Genomic DNA, 26,805 nt, shown 5'->3' with positions numbered 1-26,805 from the left:
CCACATTTATGGTATTCATAGTATTCTGTTACATCACCACACGGCCATCTTGGTAGGAAATGCATGTGACATCACAGGAATACCACAAATACCTAGAATAATAAAACACCAACACATAGTAATTCACAATCCAGTCAATGAGGTGTTTATTACTGCTCATAACTTTGACAAGCACAGCTACAAGTTAATAACAAGCAACTGCCCGTTTCTAGTCATGCCTTGGACAAAGGTTGGGAGACAAATTCACAGATATGGTACACACCTTCCAGGTATACTTGTACAGTCAGGAATAACATTCTTCCAACACAATCATAAATGTTGAAAAATCAAACATTTTTAAACAAAATACAATATAAATATCAATCGACATGGCAAAAAGTAAGTAAGGGTTCTAGCAATATGAAGGATGCTTTTCAAAAAGCGTCCCTTCCTCATCGGTTGCTTCCTTATCCCTTAACACTTCCCTTGTGCCATCTCCAGCACATTCTGTCCAATAAGCCTGTTTTGCTATGCCGAGGCATAACAATTACCTGCCGGTCCTTACCTGCCACTAGTCTGGGAGCTAGCTAAGGCAGCACTCAGCACTTAGGAGAGAAAACACACTGAAACACCAGTTAACTGGTGAACACTGAACCATGAGCTTTCCACTGCTTCCCAACCAGACCAGACCAGACAGCAGTATAGTAATGAATTCCCTCAGGAGGGGTTTTCATGGTGATGCTGCCCATTAATCACTTTGGCTCCATTTACTGCATCAAGTGGATGAGTAAATGCACCTTCATCTGTGCAGCAGTGTAGTGCTGCAAGCCTCCATTTCAAAATACTGAGTAGGCTAATTGATTATAGATGCAATAACGGAATCAAGCTTTTATCACACAACAAAAACTATACAACCAAATAAAATCATAAATATACATAAATAGTTTTTCTTGTAGCGAAGCCTCCAAAAACGTCTCAAAACCGGGTTTCTGTTTAAATACGCTGCTTCACTCAGGGATAGACATCTCACTTTACAAGACTGGCAAACAGCAATGGAGATATAGATAATACAAGTTTCAAATATAATCAATTAAAATCAATTATGCCTACTGTATATGTGTGTAAACTGTAATGCCATGGGATGCCCAAAGCGAAGGGAAGATTCCATCTTTCTCTTTTGAGTCGTCCATTTTGTTGCATACTAATTACTTAACATCTACTCTGCTTATTCAGGTCCAGCCACATACTATACTGTACATTGGGGTTTGCTAGATCAATTCAATCTGGTCCCAGCAATTTCAAGCGCTATCTGCACTGTCTGTCCAGTTCATCCCAGTGGAATGTAGACCAGAGGAGGCTGGCAGCAGAAACCAGAAGGGGAAGTTAAAAGCCTTTCTGGTCTGACTATAGCTAAGCTGGGACAGAGAGGGCAGCCTCTGATTGGCAGGAATTGAAGAAATAAGGGACCAATGAGAAGTTCTTCAGGGTGATCTCCTGGGTAACACCAGTGTCTTGCATCTCAAACCTGTTGGAGGGAAATAAACAATATGAGGCAAGGACCGAATGCTGTGCCTTTGTGCACTGAAAAGTTTTGCCTTTCCTTCACAAGTTTCTTTGAAATTGTGCACTCTAAAACACAAATAAAGTGGTCCATTCTATCTGTAATCTAGCAAGCTGTCATACTATTCACTCACAAACAGATGTTACCCTCCCAGTTACTGATTTCCTCACCAGTCTCCAGAGGAGATGACGTAGTAGACGGGCGGTGTGGGTATGTCAGTGGAGGTGGAGATGGGCTGACCCAGACTGTAGGCCCCAGCGTGGGTAAACATGAGCCAGTCTCCAATGCTGAGCTCAGGCAACAGACAGTGCTCCACCACCTGGTCCATGTCGTCCCCAGACGGACCCCACAGGCTGCTGCTGAACACTGGATCATCCAGGGCTGCGTTCTGTTAGCACACCAAGCAGAAAATACTCATGTATACAAGCACATCAATAATCTTCTTCAGAAATTATTTGACAACTGCCTGGACATAGTGGCTACATTTACATGCACAGAGAATTCCCTTCTTAACACCGTTACTCAACAAGCCTGGCTTTTGGTCAACACATCTAAATGTCACAACTGGTTTAAAATAACCCGGGTAAACTCATACTCAAATTATGAGAAACCCAGTTAACATCCCCGGCTTATTCCAATATTAAATAGGCTACTGTGGCATTTAAACATCATCCTCCTTTCATTCTTGGTTTTCACTGTCTGAAACTCATAGTCACACAGCACCCTTACTTATGCAACACAACAGACAAGTTTGACTCATAGCATGTACTATAGGTGCACACAGGGGGATAGTGACTTGACAAATGATTCCTGTGTTTCATTCCATTCTACATCTGTAAACTCAAGCGTAACTACCCACTTCCACAAGTCCTGACGCATACATTTCCAGCAGCAACTATAGCCTGGTGTTCTTGACATCCGTGATTCTTTATAGTGGTAAGTAACATCAGGTTATGTGTCAGGAGTATCAAGAAGATCAAAAAGATGACCTGGGATCATCATTGCTTTTCAGTGTATTAGAAGTAACCTACTACTGTTCACTCAAAGAGGGAGCGGGTAGCTGGCGGGTGACAGTAATATTCTGTTAATTGGTGTATTCATGACAACTGGGACACTCGAGAACAGGGTATCAAAGATGCCGTAAACAGCTTAAGAACTTGACAGAAGTATGGCCAATAGCTGGAGCGCATAAATGTAGCCACTGACTTGATTAGGATTTGGGGTTTGGTTACCAAAGATGCTATAAATATGGTTGCACCATGGTTACACATTGACCCATAGAGAAGATGTGAGACCAACTCACCTTGTGCACAGATGGTGCAGGAATCAGTGTTTCAGTGAGTTTGCTGGCAAATGATCCGTACACACCCTCGTTCATGTAGTACTGGAACTCTGGCTCATCGTTGGGAGATGGCTCATCTGTGCACAGAGATGGCAGACAGGTATGAGAGGAAGAAATTGATTTAGAAACATTGTTTTATGAAGTCATATTTTCATTTCTGACACATCAATGTGGTTCTCTTTGGCTCGACTGATAGAGTTTGATTGCTTCTGGGACTAGAAATTCTCAGACATAATATTCCTCGCTGTATATTGTCAGTAAATATGGCTTAATATCTTTGAAAATGAATATCATGCCACTGACCGTGTGCCTGGTCCTGGCGATCCCGTGCCATCACTTCCTTGGAGATGATGTTGACCGCCAGAGTGAAAGCAGAGGACACAAAGTAGCTGCCAGGCTCAGCAATGATGGAGACCCCAGTAGAAGGAGGGAAGTATAGGTCCACCACAGACATGACCGCGCTGTTAATCTGCCCCAGAGATAATGGTGGTAATAAGTAGGATCCAAAATATCTATGCCTTTCACACTCACCCCTAATACATTACTTAGTTTAATCACATTGTCAAGCTGAGCAGGGGTGTTTAGCTGTGACCTCTCACCCGCTACACACCACTGGTCAAGGTAGGTCTTGACACAGTATTATGTAAAGAGCAGATGGAAACACACTAACCTGTTCCAGCTGAGTCTCAGACCCGCTAAACCCGCCTCCAATGTCCAGGATTTGCATATTGAAGCCAATATCCTCCTGAGGTAGAAAAAAGTTTGTAAATGTGCAACCCAAATGGGAGTGATTAGCTGAGTGGTTAATGTTTCTGGACCTGTCACCAGTGTCCAAAACACTGGGGCATGACATGAGTAAAGACAAATGGTGTTCAGTGAACTGTATAACTACATACATAACATTTAATTAACATTACTCACTCCCATATCAAAGACACAACGGGCATCAGAGACGGCATGAATGTACGCCTGGTCATCCTCACAGGAGCTGGAGATGTGGAACCTGTGGGGGAAAGACAGAGGCACAATAACAGTTAAACTTCTTCTGCTAATTAATTAGGTCTTCACCGTGGGACTGTACACAATCTGTACTTGCTCTACCTCAAATCTTTTTATAACCAGCCACGGTGCATTGCTTTAGTTCCTCACCTGACCCCCACCACCTGTACACCCAGCTCCTTAGCATTCTCCAGCAGATGCCTGCAGTCCTTGAGGGAACAGCCGAACGTCATGCTCATCTCTTCCTGGCTGGATGCTTCTGTCAACACCTGTATCAGCAGCCTGGATCAATAGATAGGAGGGAAAGGACTCTGGTTACTGGTCTGTTGAGAAGAGTGAAACCAGATGAGTTAAAGGTGAAGTTGAAGGATACAAAATTAGAATGTAGATGTAAGAGACGCCAGCACATTAAATCACAGATTTAATCTGCCTTTTTATTGTTGACAACCTTGTGCTATTGTGACAAAGGGTGGGACATGATATTTTTGAGGTGAGATGCTGTAATAGAGAGATAGTAACTAATGATTAACAAATAATAACTAATAATAATAACAAGTGGCTATATTTGCATAGCTGATTACTTAAAGCTAAACTGGTAACTTAAAAGTTACATGATCACTGGGACTAAGACTTTAAAGTCAAAATGAATCAGCATTTTGAGAGCATCTTGCTTCCTTAATGTGATGTATTTCCTGTTGAAAGGATATTGGGGCGGGACATAACGTGGGGATGAATCATTCAAGAGTGTAAACCAATGGGATGTCAGTTAGGGAGAGCAAGGCAGTTTTACTTAATGGGTTTGGGGTTTAGAGGGGTTTGTTCAAAAATCTGTGATGGTTTTATTAGTTGGAGTTTTTATATACTCCTCCTGGTACACGATGAAGTCATCACTTTCATTTCAAGGAAATCAAAGTAATGAGATTTTGATAAAAAATACTTTTTTGGCATAAATTGTCAAATAGGTGTATGGTAGTTAGATAGTTAGAATGAGCTAAAAGGGTAAAGAAGTTATTTTTCATTTTGTTGTGACTTTAAGGAGCACCTACTTGGCAGTGGGGTGGCAGCGAGCAATCTTGCGTAGCTCTGCTTCGTTATCACACACCAGGAGGTCAATGCCATTTTTAGCAGCATACTTTATCTGGGAGAGCTGTTTGCAAACACCGCTGTAGATGATGTCTTCAGAGGGAATACCATGGCTCTGCACCAGCTCTAGTTCAGACTGAAACAAAAAGAGACAAAGACAGAGCAATACTCAATTAAGGTATGAGGGAGTAGTGAACAGACATTTCATTATACCATGTCCATCACACATGGTTCCCTATGGACAAAATATATATGATTAAAGAGGCAGGTATTGATGCTGAGGTATACTGACCACTAGGTGGTGCTACTAAACCTATTCTAGAGGTTGTGGCCAAAGAGTTTTTGTAATACTAATCCAAACAAGTGCCCTAGCGCTTTCTAGAGAGTAGAGAGGGGTGAGGTGGGGGGTATACATGATTGAAGTGAATGAAACTATGTTGGCTTTAAAAACTTCACCTGTTAACCCCAAAGTGCTGTGGTAGCACAGTGTTGTTGTAACTAAGAGAACTGTTGACTTAGCCACTACAGTTAGAAAATCACTGAGCTACTTCCTGGTATGTAATGCACCAAACTAGAGCTGGCTCATACTTGCGCGACTTCTGCTGTACTGCCCTCGTGTACGAGTACACACTGCATTTCCCTTATGCAGGGCTCTTTGGCCTCTGAACTAAGCAGTGCATACTATAATTCCCCTAAGCACTGCACATTTCAAAAACTGTTAAGCACGAAAAAACAAATTAACCAATCAATAAACACACAGAGCTCAGCTCTTATAGAAGTGCTCCTAACCTAATAATGTTATCAACAGTTACTGTACAGGCCCTAGTATTCAGAGCAGTGTAACAGTGCTAAAGTATACATTACTAGTATACTATAACACCCAACACACCAAATAAGCTTAATTACTACAGTCAAAATCAGAATTGTACGTCTAATTCCATTTTCATGAGACATATGGCTTGCTTAAACTGTGGAGAAGCCTGAAGTTAGAACAGTGATAACACAAGGTGGTCTTGGTGGGTGGAAGCCTTGCAGTGAGGTACCTTGTTGGTACATATGAATCCAGTGCCAAGGGCAGCAAGAACCTCGATAACAGCCGGGCTGCTGTTGCATCTGACAGCATAGTAGGGCCGAATCTGGCCCATGTGGGTTCGCCAGCGAACATGCTGCCTCATTATCACTCCCAGGTCTGCCACAAAGAACGCATTCTTCTCAGCCTGAGGAAGAAGAAAACATACATGGTATACAGGCGAGTTAGAGAAAATTCACTTAGAGCAAAAACAACATAAATGCTATATATACAGTCATTACATGACAAACTTTAGCAAAAGCATGTTTGAGCCAGGGCTTGTGTTTTAGAGAGAAACAGGCATGGGCATGAAAAAAGTTACTGTGGTTTCACTTAAAACATCACACAAAAATTACCACATGCAATGACTTGTATCACACGCTACAACTGCATGTTTGAGACAATTCTAAGACAGCAAGAAATCCAGATTTACAAGTGCTAAATGTACATGTTTTTACAGTGAGGTTCATTACCAGGGTTTGTTCATAAATGTGATTGTCAATCACGTCGCTGAGGGCCGTGCCTCCCTCCAGCAGGCCAATGGAATACTGCGGTTCATCAGCGATTCCCTTCATCCTCTCAACCGTTTTCTGCTAATCCGACAGGCATAAAGAATATGGCTAGTCCGAAGTGGTCCTGCTCGCACCTCTCGAGCCCCTGGGGTCCTAGGCTTATGCAACAAACTGTACAAGAACAAGAGAAAAGTCAACATCAGACATGAAGTTCAAGAGGCAAAACAATTCAACCCAATTAGGATGATGCATATTCACTGTCTTTCTCCAACTCTTTTCTAGATTATTCATTAGCTGTAGCCTAAATGTTGAACCTTTCTGATCAGATCCCCAGTGAAACAAACCATTTTCAGCGAGCAGCCAATCACAGCACAGAATGGATACCACGTTACGTGGTGGCTTCGTGGAAGAGGCCTATTCATCTGAACAGCCACTGTGAAAACACTGACTCTGGGGCACAGGGTTCGTTTACTTTACCATCAATTACTCCCAACAATCACCATAAATCCCTGAGGTGGTGACCCGTAAAGGGTCCTTTTGATGGCATTAACCAGGGTACAATACTGGCGGCATTGGTGTCACAACTCCACTTTTGATAATGTTACACAATGCGTCAGAGGGGCACAGTGGTCTGGCCCGGACCAGATGTGAAATGACTCTGTAGTTTTGGGAGGCTCAATGGGAAGACTAACAATGTGCGTAGACAGACTGCCTAGAAAGCCTGTTGCGTGGTAGACTACTGTGACATGGCAGGGGTCACTGCTGTAAAAGGGGTGGAGTCATTGACAGTCATGTGTACAAGGGCTCAGTTTTTAGCAGTCAAATCGCGGGTTAATCAACATCCAGAAACAACTCTGGGCCACAAGTAGAACCAACTCCAAATTACCATCAGCAGTCATACTAAAATCTGTAAGCTTACATTATGTACACTGACGAAACAGGTTTTTCAAACACCACGACAAGGTTCAAACCCTGCCATCTCTTTTATAATCAACCAAGACATTATGCAACTTAGAAAATGCTTAACTATGCTGCTTGCATTCTTGAAAGGGGCAATGACTTTGGGGGGGGGGGGGGGGGGGGGGGGGGGGGGGGGATATACCTGTAAATTAATAAATGATATCCACAAAACATAACACTACAACAAGAACTAGGATGGAAATGTACTTCATATTTCACACATTAGCAGGATAAATACCTCTAACAGAATTGTGCCTTCTGTTACTGCAACAAAATTAGAGCAAGTGACACAATACTTCAGATAGAAGTAGCCCAGAACACCACGTCCTGTTATTGAAATAGAAGTGCTGAAAATAGATCTGCAATGCTAGATCTGAAATAACTACAGACTGTTTGTGATTTATCTGGGACATGCTGCTTATTAATCCACCCATGTATTCATCCTGTCACCTATTTCTGTGAAACTATTTGTCACAAAGCATATACAAACGAGCAGACTTACACATGCAAACACACGCACATACACAAAGAAAACAGGGTTCTGCTTGTACATTTTTCTTCTTTTAGCATACCCAGAGTCCTGAAATGAAAGAGGACACATTCAATCTTCATTTCACCCCTCATCTCAGCTACTCACATGGACGAGTCCTGGGATGGAACTCCTCCACTATCAGCTAGGATCCCAAGGTGGCTCGGCGTTGAAGTCAAACGGCTCTCGGTAGAGAGCCGCCCCTAGCCCCTCTGGATAGTTGTTGTACACCTGCAGAGACACAGATGGCAACAGGGCACACAGAAATCACTGACAGAGAAAACACTCTGATGAGGGGACCAATGTTTTCCAAATTCACACATGTTCAACTCTTCCTTTGCCCTGATGTGTGGCAAGTGCAATATCAAGTGTAGTAGAGCAGAGTAGACAAATGACTGACGGTGTTATCATAGGGCAAGGGAGGGAAACTGCGACAGGTTACACACTGTCATAGAAAAAGGATACACTGATGACAAGCAGTTTAATATGGTAATGAGTGAATTGATTTAAAATGCGAATTCACACCTGTTCAAACCTGAAGACAAAGCTAACAACGCCAACATCTAGTCAACAATCAATACTTCCAAACTGTTGCCAATCAGTGTGGCTTGCTAAATACCCAGCTGACTCTTGTCATTTCAAAACATAACGTTAACAGTTCTGGCTAATGTTAGGCTAACCTAGCTTGCCATGTTATTAGGTAGCGATGCTTACATTTGTAACGTTAGCAAAACGTACTAACTACGTACAAGATAGATATTCAACAATGCCGTTATTAAGAAATAATCCGTTAGTCATTTTGCAAATCAATAATGATGCTAATATATCTCTTATAGCTATCATTTAGACTTGTCCGCAAACTAGCCGGTTAGTTTAGCAACATGCTAACAACGTCGTTACTTACGTGTGCTGGAAGCCCAAAGGTGGGGATAGATCGTTTTTTCTTTTTGGGCGGAATTTTTAAAGAGTAATGGGGTTACTAAAAGAGGAAAGAATATCTGCCATGGACGTGGTGGATTCGGTCGATTTATTGCTGGAGTTTTTGTCGATACGAGCTATACTGCATTTCATACGGCCGAACAAACTGTGTGGAGGTCGAGCGCGGTGAGGAAAGACGGACAGACAGATGGACCTAGTGTCAAGCTCGCCAAAATTAACAGTAAGTTTCCGGTTAAATTATCAAAACAAAACCTTGATTAACGAACATATTGAAAGGTTTCTGAGTAATGCAAAGTATAAAAGTGAAAATAATCGAAATATGTTGAGAGAATAATATACAGTAAATTAAATAATCAATTGTTGTTTTTTTCCCCAAAATGTCCTTTTCCCAGCAAATATGAATTTAGCATTGCGAATATTTCTCCACCTAACTTCCGGTGTTACTCTGTCTGTATGTGGCGAGCTTGACACAGTTGAGGTGGGCGGGGTTTAGAGCTGTCAAAGCCAAACAGCGAGCTCGGTTTGGCTCTGTGGGGATTATCCGCCCTTCTGACAATGTTCAGTATTTATTCAACTATTAAGGGGCTCTTGCACGATAATAAAATGTTAAAATTATACTAATAAAATTACAGACAAAATATAATAAATAACAATAATAAATAATTAAACAAACAAATAAATCATAATAATGCTACTAGTACTACTAGTACTGCTACTACTACTACTACAACTACTACTACTACTACTACTAATAATAATAATAGTAATTTTCAACAATTTCTGTATAAATTATTGGCTACATATGTAATTACTTGTGAAGGAGATGGCTGTCTGAGTATGTTGTCATATTCTTTAAAAACATTTTTGTCCCACATAATTTTCACAACTGTATGTTCCAGAACCACTGCAAGTTATATTCCAGGCTGAATAATAAAATCACACCTTGGTTAATTACAAATTGTATCTAAAATAACCTGTACATGTATTCAATAGGCCAGTATAAAATGTTCAATTAATTACCTGGGTTATGTCTTCATTGCATTTCCCATGGCTCTGTAATAAGGACAAAATATTGTCCAATAACGTTCACAGAATTTGCTCTTTTCTTCTACAGCAAAGCATCAATCCCTTCAGAAGAGAGTGGATTGCATGCATCTGTCCTCAAGTTCAAGCTCAAACTGGATTGTCCTGTCCTTTGCCCTTGTTGTTGTGAGTTTGTGAAGTTGTGCCTGCCTCTGAAGACGCGGGGTCTGGGGAAGAGTTTTTTACTGAGATAAATTTGCATGTCTCCCTCCTAGACACTGGAGGAGGAGGGCGCCAAGGAAAGCCCAGCTTCTGTTAGCTACAGCTACAGAGGGGAAGTGTTTTCTTTAGGCTTGTTTTGACTCCATATCAGTAGTGACATCATCTGGCCTCGATGGTGAGCCCAAAAAAGCCCTCATACCTGATTGCACACCATTACAGGTTTTTTCCTATCAGTGTCACTGGTTAAAACATACATTTCTGTGTGCTTGCATTTTTACAAATATTGGAAAATGTCTATTAAAATGTTCTGGTTTGCTTTAATTGTAATTATCCACTCTATTTTGTCGACAGAAGCCCTTGTCAGCTGTTCAAGCTGCTTGGGGTCAAAGTCCATTGTCAGCAGTGTCTGTACTGGATGTTCCCGCTGATCAGAGGAAAAAGTGTTTTCAAGCAATTGTTCCTAAGGTGATAGCGCTAGAGCTAAGAGATAGAGCTAGAGAGACAGTCTGTTATTAAAAGATAAAAAATCAGAGACATGGTTGAGGGTAAGTCCACACATTCCAATGATTCAAAATCTGTGGAGATCAATGCACCAAAATTTGTATGACTAGCCTACTCTTTGGAGTGCCTCCACACATACCGCAACCACCTTACACAGTAACCTCCACAACTATTTCTGATGGGTTCAGGTTCTCAGAGATGCAAGGCTGTAAACTTAGACAACATTAATTTCTTTGTATTTGTGAAACTAAAATGTTAGCACATTTATAAAACCTTATTAAAAAGAAGTTATAATGAATCAGTCAAGTTTTTTAGGTAATTCAGTTGTAAAGATGTGCCAAATGCCATGCATAATGAGAAGTTCTGTAGGATTCTGAACATTGTTTTTGCACAACATTTTTATAACATCAAGAACACCCAGAGGCTCAGTGTTTGCCAAAGTGATCATATGCCAAATGGTTAGTCTTGAGGAGAACCAAGCAGATCGTCTGAAAATGTTACATGTGCAAAATAGTGCACAGTCCATAACTGCATAATAGTATGAGACTGTTTATATGAGACTGTGCATGAAGATAACTGTAAAATCTCTCACAATATTAGATGAGCTATGGCTCTCGTAAGGGAAGAAATACACAATAGAGACGTTTGTTTTACTCATAAAGCCATTTCTTATGGCCCATTGTAAAGGCTGCAGAGACAACGTCTTTCCCCTGGACCGCAACACAAAAGCTGTTCCGAGTTTTGTGCCTGTGCTCTCCTACTGTAAAATGAAAGTATGTATATGTGAGTCTTATCACACATAGCATCTAAAGTGGCTTCCAGTAAAGCACAATGTTTGATTTCCATTGTTCGGATCATAATAGCCACCACAGCCACTGGGTATGCGACGGCCAGACGTGTGTACCGCCCACTGTGAGGGCAAATACTCCAGTGGCCGCATTGTGCAGCAGGAATTCTCATTTGCAAACATTGCAAACAGATTACATCAACACACAGCCTCAGTAAGGCCTTGAGATGTGGTGTGATAAACCCTGACCGACCAAAAGTCTCCAGTCAAGAGGGATCAACCAGCACACCGCAACAATGAAAAGGTAAAACAATAAAAACAGAAAAACATTACAATCCTTTACACCTCAAACAACATCTAGGATCACCCTCACCCTCTCTATATAAATTCACACACACACAAAATATATGTGTGTATATGCACACACACAATCCATCAGACAAGAGAACATCTATAGGTCTATCATGAGTCATTGACCCGTGTTTGATGTCACTTCAGTTGTGTTGGTATGGAGAGGTGTGACTAGAGGCCCACCATGAATTAGACTCTGCATTATGCAATGGGTCTTAGTTCTTGTTGTACTTGTTGTTAATGCGCTGAGTAGTTGTACCCTGGTGTTTCAGCTCTTTTGCATTTGCCAAAGAATGTTGCTAAGTAAAAGGAACTCCAAACAAACTTTCCTCAGGCTGAGCTGAATGTTAAGCAGGCTCAAATAAAGCAATTGGCTCCAGGAGTACAACAAATACGCAAAAGCAAACTCCTTAAAAGACCCGCACTGCAGGTGGTGTGAAAATGACTTTTCAAGAGCACTGCTGAATTTCTTTTCTAATCATCTGTTACATACCAAGTTATCAAAAATATATACAATCTTCCTCAACACACTTCAGAATTAATTCAAGTAGATGAAACGGCTCCACTTTGGCTCTAAAATATGCCACCTAAAATGAATGATGTTTCTCTCTGGGCTTTCCCAGGATATGTCATGGTAACAATAGTATCAAAGTGGTCAAGAGATACAGCAAGATCCAATATGAGACTCAAATCTCAAAAATGTTCCACCTTTAGCCTTTCATTTCCTTTCTGCCAAGAGTGATTACAGTGAAATTAATGATGATAGGCTGATAACATAGGTCAGTAGCTGAGTTCATTATAAATTGGCTACTGTAAGAACACATTGTTAGAGAATCTGACCATCTGGAAGATCACATAAATTAAATTAAATGAATACTGCATTTCGTGTAAGCCATTCTAAGAGTAAATTGTGCCAAACAACACCTTGAGTGTGTGTATGCAGACATGCACTAGTGTGTGCACATACATGTATCTATGTATATGTGTGTGCACGTGTGCGCTCTTGCATATTTGGAGCCAGTAGGTCACCTGAACCCTCGTGAACTAAGCACTGCTAGTTTAAAGTTCAAACATGCGATATGCGCGGCGAGACAGTGTATACAAAGTGTTTTGAGAGACCTCGATCCTTGGAATGCACGAGGGATTTAACAACAAACTGAGTGCTTCATTGTTTGGTATGTGAAGGAGAGGGTGCAGTCACAGTTTTCTAAAGAAACAGAGGAAGAGGAAAGGTGACTGCAGCGTGCCCGTTCCTACAGATTTATGAGCTACGAAGTTTTCTACTTTCTACTTTTATACTTCAACAATTTCAGGCAGTAACCATAAACTCTTGAAAACTGGACATGTACATTGTGAAGCTGTCATTTTTGCAAGGGAGTCTAAAAGCCTGTTTCCAGAGTGCTATAAGGGAGTCCAGTGGGGTAGTTTTGAATGGGGTGGATGAGAGGGGATAGCATCCATACACAAAATATTAAATTCCGCTGCTCGCTATTTATTGCTCTATTCTACTGAAAATATGAGTGAAAACAACAGTTTGCTCTCCTTTTGAATTTAAACAAATTGCCCACTAGACTCAGCAGTAGTCTGCTCCCTGCAAAGTGACTGATTATGGGCTGTGCGCGTGTCCTGATAACGTCCCGGCAGACTGGCCCGTGGCCAGCCATGGGCAAACTCACCCTGCTGTTTGATGTCTAGGGTTGGCTCCAGGCAGACCAAGCATTGTGTCCCAAACAATGAACCCCAGACCCACTGAACTATAAACATATCCCTTTGGGGGCGTTTTCCTAGAATTCTGTGCAGGAGACACCCAGAGTCAGGAAACCTCGACCCGGCTTTTCCAAATTTAGCAACTCAAATGCTGCTGACTGGGCATCCAAGATTGTCTGTCTCCTTCATTAATGAGGCAATAATGCATTTGGGCTGTTCATAAAACAACAGACTGACACTCAGGTCCAGGGTGGAGGTCTTATCATATCTCTTAATTCAGGAAGTGAACTGAAGGTCCATATCAAGAATGGAATGGAAAAATGTTTTCCCTGAAATGGACTGTACACTGGACCTGCCTAATGCTGAAAACTGAAGTCCTTATTCTTCATGACAATCACTAAGCAATGTAGTAATACACGTGTTTTGACGCCATGTAACCATTTAGCTAGTGTTGCTCCCTCCTTCAACCGGAGGACCCATTTTCAAGTCTCCATGTTGGCAAGCACTTGCCCTGCTAAAGTCTCCTTGAGTCTGAATTCCTGTTGTTCTGTAGCTGACCCTGCACTCTGACCTCCCTCTCGAATAAGTTAACGGAATTGTCCTATGGGGATCAATACAGAATCCCATTCTCAGTATTGTACAGGTTATTTCCTCTGCAGTACCCCCGGCCCACCAGCTGTGGCCGCTGAAGAGTTTTGTCAGTGAGCGGAGTGTGAGGCCTTCCGGTTCCCCCAGCAGGTCAGCTGACTCTGATGCTGCTGTCAGGAGACCTCACGAACTGAACTGAATGGCAACTATGAGAATTATCAAGCCGTAGAAACGCTATACAATATCATTTTGCGGGTAACGGTCACATTTTTCCTACTCAGGTGAGTAAAACTGTCAAATAACAACAAAAACCACCCTATGTTGTTGTTGTTAGCAAAGCTAACGTCCGCTAATCCCTGCTGGTTGTTAGCCACTTTACGTTAACCATCTGTTTTTTTTCCAGGTTCAATTTGCATACAGTGTCGTTTAATCTTCGTCTATGGATTTCTCACAGTACTGACAAAACATTAGCCCACAAAACACGAGCCACATAATGGACTTTAGCACGAAATGAGCTACTGTTACTGCTACTGTTACTAGCATCATCTCATCACTCAGCTTGCTTCATGATTAACACACAGTCAGGAGACAGGACTCTTCATGGCAGCAGTAATTTGGCAGCATTACTTTTAGCTACACTATTTTGAAGTCACACCACAGGTAAAAACAGTACACTTTCAGCTCAGCTTCCACTTATTTTAGCCATAGCAGTACTACTGATAAAGGGAACGACTTAATGGGAAGATAGGATAACATTAACAGAACCTTATTTGTCTTTTTAACTCTTGATATCCTTACATTCAGAAGAATAACAAAACGGTGCACACTGTTCTGCTCTCAGTTTTCTCCAGTTAAGCCAGTTGTCAGAGGCCTGCTGTAACCATGACAGAGTTTTGGTTGATCTCTGCGCCTGGAGAGAAGACTTGCCAGCAAACATGGGACAAAATGATGGTGGCCACCACGCGTACCAACAACCTCTCCACCAACCACAAGTTCAACATACCAGACCTCAAGGTTAGCATGAATTTATGGGGTTCTCTGCCTGTCATGTTTCCATTCTTTCTCTCCTGTGACAAGGTATTCAGACATTACTTTGGGATTATGAACATGGTCATTGCACTCTAATGATTTTCTACTGCCTGTGCAAGGAGCAATTATTTTTCCATCTAATTTTAAAAAACAAAATCAGATGGTGACCAAGAAGACTCACCTTGATGTATCCGCTGTCAAGAATAAGCTGATTGTGTGAATGGGAAGCAGTCTCTAAACAAATCCGTTGCCTGCATGGTGATATGTAGGTTTGGTGAAGCTTTCATCCATAGAGTAGCATAGCCAGGCTGGTTCGGTATCTCTCTGTGCTGCAAGGTGAAGCAACCCCACTGACCTTGTTGCCACGTGGGGCTGTCATGCTCTCCTGGAACTGTTAGCAATGCATGAAGGGCTCAGGACAAAAGAGGCGCCATCCTAAGCACATAGGGCCCCTGGATGTCACTGCAGGCTGATTGAACCCCAGATGTCGCTGTGTAAACACAACCACACTGAGTTCAAAAAGACCCAAATCTCAGGACTTATGACTCAAAAGTGATGATGTGCTGATGTCTCGTTTTGCTTTTGTGTCCATAAACAGGTGGGGACACTAGATGTCTTGGTGGGACTGTCTGATGAACTGGCCAAACTAGACTCCTTTGTTGAAAGGTATGCTACCCTGCAGTATTCAAACTAGGACTGATCATTGTTATTACCACGCTATTAGGCCTCCTGCCTGAAGGATTATTGTTCTGGTGATTGAATTGTCATTTTAAAGGGCTTCCATAATCATTGTATGTAGTCTGTTCCCTATCCCATAGTGTTAGTGTTGAATGCAGCCTATGTTTTAAAGGGCAACTACACATCTATAAAAGATGCTTTTATATATGTATCTTCTCTAACCTGTACAGTCCTCTTGATTCCCTGATGTAGAGAGTTGACCATTCCCTAATCCCTTCCCCTTACCTTGTTACAATGAGGAATTTCACACGGGCTTGAGGCTAGCTGGCTCGCAGACTAAAGTTAGCAATTTGCAGTTGGGTGACACAGAAGCAGCTCTTTCTTTAGTCATATTTACGCCTGATGACTTATGTGCCGCTAGTGTTTGACAAAGTTATTTATAGTCTTTTGGAAAAGACATCCAAAACTCACACACAGTCATTGACTGATTGAGCCCCGCTTCACTTCCTCTGTGGATATTTCAGAGACTGTGAGAAAGGCCAACATTACAACATGGTTTCACTTGTTAGACCACAGCCCATCTTCAGTCAAGTTCCTTTTTGAAACCTTCTGTCCAAAATATCTGGATAAGCAGAATACTTTAAATCACTGAATGCTTGAAAATTGGATCCACTAATATCTGTATTGATTATTTTGAGTAATGCTTTTTAATTGGTTTAGCTTGTTGTCCATTATGTGAGCACTGAAGAGATCTTTTAGATATAAAGCAAACTATATAATATAAGCTAATATATAAGCTAATATATAAGCTGCACTTTTATAGTACAAGCGGCACATATGGCTCTTTAAGAACTAACCTCTTTTGGCATGAAATGTGGCTTGGACAAAACATCAAATATGGCTCTCAGTCTCTCCTTTGCTTGGCTACTGTAGACACAGTTCTGCTTTGATGTGCTGAACAGTGTGGTGAAAGTGTGGAACTATGAAAGTATGCTATATCATAAATTGCTTTAACAGCAATGTGTGAATCCTTTTGATGTGAATGTGTGTGATGAGTGGAGGGGAGGGGGGGGTTCATGTGAGCCATGCATGTCACGTCCATGCATGCGCGCATAGGTGTGTGTGGTTGGCACCGGCTATGAATGACTGTGTCTCTGGCTGTTCAGTACTGGCCCTGGCCAGCTATAACTGCCTGCCTCCCTGGCTGTTCAGTGTGTGTGTATGTCTGTTTGCACGTGTGTGTGTGTGTGCACACAGTTTGTGTTGGCACGGTGTGTTTTGATGTCTCCTGGCTGTTCACAGTGTGGTGAAGAAGGTGGCTCAGTACATGGCCGACGTGCTGGAGGACAGCCGAGACAAAGTACAGGAGAACCTGCTGGCCAACGGAGGTACAATGACTGTTACCACACAATGCCTGTACTTTATTTGGTACAAAAAAATAGGATGGTGCAAAGCAAGTTTTATTGGGTAATAATAATACTTCTGATCATTCTGATCTTCCTGGTGAAATACAAGTTTGTGCAGATAAAATAATAAATTTGAGAATGTGTACACCATTATTTAAACAATATTTACACACTGATTTCATTAATGTGATGCTAAATATTATTCTGTCAATACTGACTGAAAAAGCCAGCTAACAATTTAATTGATGGATCAGTGGCATATAATTATGTTTTAATTGTGACTGAGAGCACCGTAATGCAAGGTTAGCTTTGCCAAACTATTAGCTTTACCTGAAGCTGATAACAATAGCATGATGTGCCTTTTGTTTCCTTTTTCAGTTGATCTTGTCACCTACATCACAAGGTTTCAATGGGACATGGCAAAATATCCCATCAAACAATCGCTTAAAAACATCTCTGAAATCATCTCAAAGGTACGTCTCTGAACTGATAGGAAAAATATAGTTAATTTTGAAATCAGCGTTAACATGTGTAGATATTTATATAGATATATAGATAATATTCTCTGTATTGTGGTCTTATATAGCTTAATGGGTAGTGTGGCACCAACACCACCAGAGCAAGGTTTCAATTCCCGTTGTGGCCACCCTTGCTAAGCATATATGCACTCATGGTACTGTAAAGTGTCAACTAAATGGCATGTTATACTGTATTTTCTGTATCACTGTCATAAAATCTCTTTTCATCGTTTACAGCAAGTAACCCAGATTGACAATGACCTGAAGGCCAGAGCATCAGCTTACAACAACCTGAAGGGAAACCTGCAGAACCTAGAGAGGAAGAATGCGTGAGTAAACTACATGTACAAACGCTGTCATTTCTACAGTCTGCATTTTTGTAGTTATCAAAGTGAAAAATGCATCCTCCCCACACTCAACAACTACCATCAAAGCGCCTATTATCAAGGTATATAACCCGTAACCTCTCCAAATGGCCGGCAGCACAGCACTCTGGTTGTATCGGGCAGCTCCAACATGTGTGTGTATGTGCAAAACTCCCTTCCACTGAAACTAGTCTCTCAGACCTTTGCTGTAAAAAAGACTGTGTGCATAGTCAACTTACTTGATTAAGTAAGGGTTAATAAATGTGACTTCTTGCAGTGTCAGTTTTTAGGTCCATATTTTCTAGGTTCATATGTTCAGCTCAGTTGGGAAGAAATTTGCAGTGTGTGCCATTTTGTTTCTCTATGGTCTGTGTTTATCTAGCACATCAAGGGGATCATCAAGGATCACTGACTAGGTTGCCATGACAATGTCATCATGGTCTGAAAAGTTAGACTGAAATGCTTTGTCAACACTGGCCACTGTGAAGATGTCAGGATTGTGTTATTGCAATGCTGTTGTGTGCCACCAGGGGGAGCCTGCTGACCAGGAGCCTGGCAGACATTGTGAAGAAGGAAGACTTCGTACTTGACTCAGAGTACCTTATCACTATGCTGGTAGTTGTGCCAAAGTGAGTATTACTGTCCTGTCAATGACAAGGTTTCCCTAGATGCAAACCATTACAGAAGAGAGAATATAGCATAATTTAGAATAAAAATAAATGAGATGGATCCTAACTTGGTATCTGCTTCTCCTTTGTCTTTTCAGGACAGCATACGCTGACTGGCAGAAAACATATGAAACGCTGGCTGAGATGGTGGTGCCTCGATCCACAAAGTAAGTTGTGTCATTAAGACTGCCGTATTAGAAAATGATAGATGAAATAAACACTGCGATCTGTCGGACACCATTTCCTACATCAACATTTGTTTTCTTCATATATGCTGCAGGTAAACAAAATGACAAATTGGCAGAATGTTTTCATGGAAGATTTAGTATTGCACTTATTATGAATTGTTTACATTTTCTAGTGGGCTGTTTTTCTCGGATCATTTTGATTTTACGTTTACTTGAAAGTAATTTTTTGTGTTAAATGTTTGTATGCCCACTATACTCAGGAGTTAATGTGCTGCATGTTTTACCAGTGGCATTACAACAATATGACAAGTGCCTTTCTTTTCTTCCAGTCTGCTGTTTGAAGACAATGATAGTGGACTGTTCAGCGTGACCCTGTTCAGGAAGGCCATCGATGACTTCAGACACCATGCCAGAGAGAACAAGTAAGAGGCATTATGTAGCTAATGACACACTTATATCACACACTTACTAATCGCAGAAAAAAAAGATATCAGAGCAGTTTCTATGAGAGGAGATCTGCTTCATTTCAAAAGAAGCCAGTCTACTAACTGAATCTAGATAGCTCAAACTGAATATATTAATTTGAAGCAGCTACAAGGATTACACGTTTACATTAGTGACGTAATGTGCGTTGTGACAAAGCTAGTAGAAATCTATGTTCATGTTCTAATGAAGCTGATTTCTGCCCCCTCCATCTTATTTCTAGGTTCACAGTGAGAGACTTCCAGTACAATGAAGAGGAGATGAAGGCAGACAAAGAGGAGATGACTCGCCTCTCCACTGATAAGAAGAAGCAGTTTGTAAGTGATGGGACAGAGTAGAGGAGTGTGAGGGCTGCAGTGTTCACGTCTGTCTTTTGTATAATCACAGAGGCAGGTTCATTCCCAGCCAGGTCATAAGAACCAGGGTCAGAAATGAACGCGGGCAAAAATGACCTTGATTGTTCATAAAATGCCCATGAAATAAAAAATGGGGCACAAAAGCCCCTGATAATTAGGAGTATTATGTTTTTGCATTTCACCCTGTTGACTTTTTTTGTTGTTGTTGAGTTGTTAAATATTCATGTGTGAATACAACAACTGACCCCCATGGGCTACCATAGGTGATTCATGAAAGTGTATGACTGGAGAATTCTTTCCAGTGCGCTCTGGGCTCTGGGCAAGAAAAAAATCATGTTTTTTTTAATCAAAAAACAAACAATTACAGAGCCTGAAGCAGTAGAAAATATTGGCCACACAACCAGCAGTAGAAGAAAATGCCAACCTCACACAAACCATTGCCTCAACAAAAAATCAAACAACCAGAATTGTAAAAAAGTCAACAATAGAGGAGGGGAAAATGGACTGGTTGGGGACAGAGTGTGGAAAACAGCACCATCCTCTTCTGTAATTTGCAGCAGTAGGAAAGAACTTAAAACAAATCGTAGTGGTACAAATTGAGTGTTTCTTTGTCAATATCTAATGCAAATGTATTATTTCTTAGCTCTTTTATAGCTATTAGCACTGTTGCATCCGAACTAGATGGACAGGATTAAGGAATAGCCTTTCTAACCCTAAGATGTATTTCCCATCTGTAGGGCCCGCTTGTCCGATGGCTGAAAGTGAACTTCAGTGAAGCCTTCATAGCATGGATCCACATCAAAGCACTAAGGGTCTTTGTGGAGTCTGTTTTAAGGTACTGTCATCATACAATACCATAACTTATGACACTCATTCCTATACCCATTAAAAAAAATGAAGGATCATTATTTGACACCGCTTGCTTGCATTCGGTAACAACATTTAAATAGTTGGTCTCTATGTGTTGAAGCTGTGTGCTGCTCCTACAGTTGTGGTGAGTGTATTCATGTCATGTGGTGTTCCTCCAGATATGGCCTGCCAGTGAACTTCCAGGCGATGCTCCTGCAGCCCAACAAGAAGACCATGAAGAAGCTGAGGGAGGTGCTCAACGATCTGTACAAACATCTGGACAGCAGCGCGGCAGCCATCATCGACGTGAGTGCTCACATAATGATGTGTATCGGTTCAGTATTCTTATTACACGGCCATAACATTAAAACAGTGTTGTTTCTGTCCAAATATCTTTAGACAGGAGCATATAATACTGCAAGACTACTGCACAGTCTTGCTTATTCTGCTGAGGGTAATGCTGGAAAAAAATGAGAAAATGATAGTTAAATGCAGTTTTGGTCAGATCAAAGAAGTAATCATGACCTTTTTATTAAAACATTTCAAAGTTTAAACTATTATCCCAGTCTTAAAATGGTACTTATGTACACTAATGGACTGCATTGTGATTTATCTTGTCTCTCTGTTCCAGTCGGCGATGGACATCCCAGGCTTAAACCTGAGTCAGCAGGAGTATTATCCTTACGTCTACTACAAGATCGACTGCAACTTGCTGGACTTCAAAGTGTAACACTTTCCCTAGTTTGTCATTATGTTGAGTGTTGATCAAATTATGTTTTTCCTGGTAAAACATCCCCTCCTTCCCTGTCTGTCTCCTCACTGTGCCCCCCCCCCCCCCCCCCCCCCCCCACTTGATTGGCTGACAAAACTGCATGCTCATTCCTTGTGGTTTAAAGGCTCGTGAACAAGCTTCTGCCACTTTGACAACCAAGCGACTAAAATGACTTTGAAGTATTTGTTTTTGTTTACAGTTGTTTTTTTTCTAAGCAACAGACATCCAATGTAATCATTTCTATCATGACATGAAATGAATAATGAAATCTTTATGGATTGGATTTATTTAAAGCTGAAGAGTTGTATATTTACAGTCATTCCACATGTGTGTTTGTGCATATTGATAGCTACATCTTCCATTTTGGTGTTCAGAGATTTATATTTACATGTGGGCGGTTTCATCGTCGTGCCCATGCCGACCAGATCTGGTGTGTGTTTCTCAGATAGTGGTTCACCTTGGCAGACATCCTGTAACAAAGATGCAATGTGTGTGTGTGTGTGTTTTGTTGTCTCATGTTGTGTATATTTGATGTCAGAAGAGATCTATATGTATGAATATTGTGTAAGCCATTGATTGACATTAATAAATATGAATATAACTGTAACTTTGAGTTTATTTTGATTTAGCTTGGACAAAATGTCTCAGTTTTAAAGGGTTAGCTTCATGTGTGTATGTGATATGGTGATGTGCATGAGAGAGGAATGAAGATGGGGTGGGGGACAGTGTGCGTGTGTGTATTTCTGTGTGTGCGTCTGTGTGTTTCTGTGTGTGTGTAATAATGAGAGAAAGAGACAAATCCACAGTGAAGCCCCGTGATGAGTCATGGTCATCTGCAGAGCCACGGGCAATTTCAAGGAAAGTTCCTGTTTAAGCAGAAATCGTTTGGAATCCACAATGCTGCCAGGAAAATACTTGAATTTCAACATACTGAAGATACAGCAGCAGGGGGCACCAAACAACCAGCTGCCTGGACATTCAAGTGCAAGGAGACTGGACCTATAGTAAATATACATTAACGCACACTACTACAAATGGTTGGTGCATCCTTTCTGATCACAAGTGCTGGGTTTGGAGGGGGAAATGTTGATTCAAACGAATGATGAGAGCCTTTGCTCTTTTTGACCCTGTCTTAACTTCAGTAAAGATCCTCCATTTGATCTCCTGGCCAGACTACCCAACATTCTTAAAAGTTTGTTAAACTGTAGAAAATTGCACCCTCTGTTACCTGAATGGAGAACTGAATTAACACACAAAAACATCTAACTTGAGATCCAAAAGAGGGGTTCCCAAACCTTTTCATGTCTATCTCAGTAAAGTCATAGGAAAATTCAAATGTTCCTCTTTATTCCTGCTGGGGGATCCCTGTAACTCTGTCAGGAAAGAGAAAGAGATACCAGTATACTAATAAATATAGAGAAAATAAGGAGATGGAAATAGGAAAAGCAGAAATGTCAATAAAGAGAGAGGCAAAAAGGAAAATGGATAAAGGTGGTGGATACATGTTCCTGTTACTGGAACATGTACTACTAATAGTACATGTTCATATTACTAATATGCCTGCAGTCTTTCCATGATCAAAAGCAAAGGGCAAGGCCAGGAAAGAGACTTTCCATTAAAGTAGTCCTACTGGAGAGAGAGAGAGAGGGAGAGAGAAAGAGAGAGAGAGAGAGAAAGAGAGAGAGAGAGAGAGAGAGAGAGAGAGAGAGAGAGAGAGAGAGAGAGTGAGAGAGAGAGATCATGTGATGTGGGAGTGAGCCTGGCTGACTGAGTCGGGATGCAAACACACCGTCTTATGACCGCTGGTACCTAGACAACAGCAGCGCAAGGCGTCGGGCGGGGAAACAGCCATCACTGCTGCCGGCTGCTGCCAGAGGAGGAGGAGGAAGAAGAAGAGGAGGAGGAGGAGGAGGAGGAGAGCGCATCAATGTCTCCAGGTCGCCTCTCACATATCGGCCTGGACCTTTCCTCGACATCGGGCCTCCTCTGCTGAGATAATGAAAGGATGGCCGAGCAGCGATGCGCGGACCACGGAGAGCTGATGGATGCTGCGGCGGCGCACCGGGATGAGCGGCATCACGCGACCATGGATTTAACGGGGGAAGGAGCCGGAGCGGAGGATCTGTCTTTGGAGCAGATCCTGAGGCTTTACAACCAGCCCATCAACGAGGAGCAGGCATGGGCGGTGTGTTACCAGTGCTGCAGGACGCTGGCTAAGGGACACCGGAGCAGGAGGAGCTCCACCACCGCCGCCGGAGCATCGGCAGCGGCGGATCCGAGGAGGATAGACGGAGCGGGGGATGTGAGGATCCAGAAAGACGGGTCTGTTAGGGTGCAACACCAGGGCTATGCAGGTAAAACTATTATATAAGACTGACTGTGCCTATTGCTACTGGGATGTAGGCCAGGCCCTCTCTTGAATTTAAAAATAATGGTAGCCTATTGAGATTTTGGGATGGTCCTTCCGAGCCTATAATAATCATATAATTAATTCCAGAAGGATGCGGTACAAATATCACAGCAACACCATAAGCCCCTATAGGAACATTATTGTGATAACATAAGAGATAAATAATACCATAAAGTATAATAAGGTCAGTACAAACTCACTATTGAGCACTACAGACGCACTATAAGTGATCAGTATAGGAACATTACAGTAATTTTTCGTTAGAGTGAGGTGTCTATTTAAGATATTTGACGGGGAAAATGTCAGCACACATTTCATGTTGTTTTTAAAACATGGGTAAATAGGCTAATTCCTAAAGGATTACTCCATAATCTGCAGCAGGGCATCAGATGTGATGTTCAAGGCTCCATTAGACATGAGTTGACCGTCCCTCAGCTCCCGTGGCTGATAAACAAAGGAATCCCACAGACCCCACGCTGCTCTCATACTCACGGAGACCAGTGATGGTCACAGTGTTTGGACTGTAAACTGAAGGCGCAGTCTTCTAAATATTCATCTTTTATTGAGAGCCTCGCAGCTCGTTGCCCACTTCATATCAGATCAGTGCGCGCATTCGGCTTAATCTGATTAAAGCATGTGATAAGATGCTGAAATGTGGACACAGATCAGATTGAGGTCTGGATTGGTGTGTGTGTGTGTGTGTGTGTGTGTGTGTGTGTGTGTGTGTGTGTGTGTGTGTGTGTGCGTGGCAGAGAGAGAGGTGTATGTGTGGGGAACAAGGGTTCATGCCCCCCCTCCTGTGGTATGATAGGCACTATTAATTCTATTATCAATGAAGTGCCATGGAAATGAACAGTTGGGATCCTTCTGTTTTGACAGTTTTTCAATTGCCACAATTGAAAAACAGAGGAGGCAGTGTGACAGCAAAGCATGCCAAATGAAAAATCACTGCAATACTCCTGGAATATTCCTTTAAGGACCTATAGTGTGTCTGTGGTACTCAATAGTGAGTTTATAGTAACATTAATTTTCTTTATTGTCTTTTGTGTGGTCCTATGGTACCACTATAACATTTCTATAATATTCTTATAGGGACTTATAGAATTTCTGTGGTATTTGTCTAGTATCCTTATGAAATTTGAAATTTATCATAGGATTACTGTAGTTTTTCTTCATAAGGAATCAGCCAGGATTCAAACCAGTGCAGCTCCAAGCCAAGCACACACCAGTCCACTCAGCTATCCTGTGTGTTGATAGCTGGGTGTGTCTGTGATAGAGAGTGTACATTGACGCTGAACACGTTAAGGTGTCTTGTCATGTTCATCGTGTGCTGTCTGCATCCAGTGTGCTATAATCACATTTCCTCACACGCTGAACACAGAGTGCAGAGCAGACTGACTGGATGACTGATAAATACGTCTCTCTATTTCATTCTGTAATGGCCTATAAGGGCCTTGGGGATATGCTCTTAAACTCAGCTACAGTATACACTGCTGAGTCAATGTTATGTCAGTGTTATGGCTTTTGATTCAATAATGCACTGCATGCTTTGCCTAATCAACTTTTGGGAGCGAATATGAAAAGCAGAGCTATGACGATGATGCCGTTTGTGGCCTGTATGTCTATATGCTGAGAATGAATGGGCTATTTTTAGTAGCATGGAAGCAACCATAGGGGAGGGGGACTTTGTGTGCAGTGCTGCTCCGAGCACAGCAAGCTCCTGTGGTACGCTGCTGCCGTTTTGGCAGCTCTTACTCCTCTGTTGCTCATGTAATGGTCACATAATGAAAAAGTTACAGTATTTTGTGCAGTTGCTGTAGCTCACCAAGATCTTTGGTGTTATTATTTGCCTCCTGGATGTCATAGATTCATTTTGTTAGTATTGCTACAGTAATCACACATCGTTATTTACACAGGTTATACAGGTGAACATACTGTCAGTGTCATGCTGTTTATTTTGCATCATACTCTGAATGTACAAAAGATTAGGGACACTTCCTCTTTTCATGAAGCACACTGATGAGGTGAATCCAGGTAAAATCCATTATCCCTTATTGATTTCCCTTATTAAATCTATACCAGTCACAAAGGAGGAGATAAAGAGAAGCAGATGAGTTAGAGAAGGATTTTTAAGCTTTGAGACAATGGAGATGTGGATTGTGCAAAAGGGGCTGCAACTCAATATCAGTAAAGTGTTCCTAATATTTTGTACATTCAGTGTCCAGTATATCTTAAGGCTGTCCTAAGTAATTTTGGGAACATGTTTTGATCAGTGTATACACACAAACTGTTTCAGTTTTCTGGGTAATTTACTGGTCTAATTTCCACTTATCTGTGCTGCTCAGCAGCGGCTGTCTCTCCCTGAGGCACAAGCTCAGGCAGGCAAACCCAAACAAGTAAATAATGAGATAAATATGAGGCAGAAGTGTAAAGGATTTAGGATTTAGGTTCTGCTGACTTGACTTTTCAAGTCACACCCCAGGCCTGGCTAGTTTTCAGGGTCCATCACTCAAACCCACATGTCCTCCCATTATTCTTTTATTCAGCAGTGTATTTGGGTCATCTGTGACATTGCTTTATGTGAGAATCCATCATAGGAAAGCAGGATGATTTTAACAACCTGGCAGGCGATTGTGAATGTTTTGGTACCATGGCTAGACATTGAAGTGTTTTAGTATCTATAAGGAGCCACATTTGGTTATTCATACATCCTGTTTGGTGTATAAACACACAAGGCCTGTGTGCAGATCACCAGATGTGTCCATAACTCTGTTACCTGTTGCTCCTCATACTGCAACATGACATAAAAATTTGCTTATGCAAGTTAGGGTCACAAGGTAATGTCGGACTTGTTGCGATATCGCATTACTGTCTGTTACAATACAATGCAGCCGTTTGTTGAGAGGGTCATCTGTTTGCAGGCTGTTTGTT

At 41.7% G+C, this 26,805-nt stretch overlaps 3 protein-coding genes across 5 annotated transcripts in view; 2 read left to right on the top strand and 1 right to left on the bottom strand.

The window, feature by feature from the left end:
• Positions 1-129: 129 nt before the first annotated feature.
• Positions 130-9,159, bottom strand: LOC139914164 (antizyme inhibitor 1-like). Its single transcript, XM_071902398.2, has 12 exons — positions 8,939-9,159; positions 8,143-8,265; positions 6,507-6,716; positions 6,008-6,181; positions 4,928-5,100; positions 4,032-4,163; positions 3,804-3,885; positions 3,553-3,627; positions 3,186-3,351; positions 2,844-2,959; positions 1,711-1,928; positions 130-1,504 (listed from the first exon to the last, which is right to left on the bottom strand). The coding sequence occupies exons 3-12, from the start codon at positions 6,606-6,608 to the stop codon at positions 1,390-1,392; spliced, it is 1,353 nt and encodes a 450-aa protein (XP_071758499.1). The 5' UTR covers positions 6,609-6,716; positions 8,143-8,265; positions 8,939-9,159; the 3' UTR covers positions 130-1,389.
• Positions 9,160-14,301: 5,142 nt separating this feature from the next.
• On the top strand, positions 14,302-22,071 carry LOC139914176 (V-type proton ATPase subunit C 1-A-like). Of its 2 annotated transcripts, none has more exons than XM_071902417.2 (13): positions 14,302-14,433; positions 14,994-15,166; positions 15,780-15,847; positions 17,162-17,247; positions 17,644-17,738; positions 18,021-18,112; positions 18,679-18,777; positions 18,915-18,983; positions 19,334-19,426; positions 19,711-19,804; positions 20,581-20,678; positions 20,872-20,998; positions 21,324-22,071. In XM_071902417.2, the coding sequence occupies exons 2-13, from the start codon at positions 15,035-15,037 to the stop codon at positions 21,420-21,422; spliced, it is 1,152 nt and encodes a 383-aa protein (XP_071758518.1). In that variant the 5' UTR covers positions 14,302-14,433; positions 14,994-15,034; the 3' UTR covers positions 21,423-22,071. The 2 variants fall into 2 exon arrangements, with proteins under 2 accessions (XP_071758518.1, XP_078143302.1); XM_078287176.1 differs by lacking the exon at positions 14,302-14,433 and adding an exon at positions 14,726-14,812.
• Positions 22,072-23,296: 1,225 nt separating this feature from the next.
• LOC139914157 (protein spire homolog 1-like) overlaps positions 23,297-26,805 on the top strand; it is a 39,005-nt gene continuing 35,496 nt past the window's right edge. For both annotated transcript variants that reach the window (XM_071902384.2, XM_071902383.2), the window contains exon 1: positions 23,297-23,818. In XM_071902384.2, the coding sequence (XP_071758485.2) occupies positions 23,470-23,818 (349 nt within the window). In that variant the 5' untranslated portion in view covers positions 23,297-23,469. The remainder of the gene's footprint in view (positions 23,819-26,805) is intronic.

Source organism: Centroberyx gerrardi, chromosome 12, assembly GCF_048128805.1.
Source record: "Centroberyx gerrardi isolate f3 chromosome 12, fCenGer3.hap1.cur.20231027, whole genome shotgun sequence".
Lineage (NCBI taxonomy): Eukaryota > Metazoa > Chordata > Actinopteri > Beryciformes > Berycidae > Centroberyx > Centroberyx gerrardi.
This window is presented reverse-complemented; position numbering and strand designations above follow the sequence as displayed.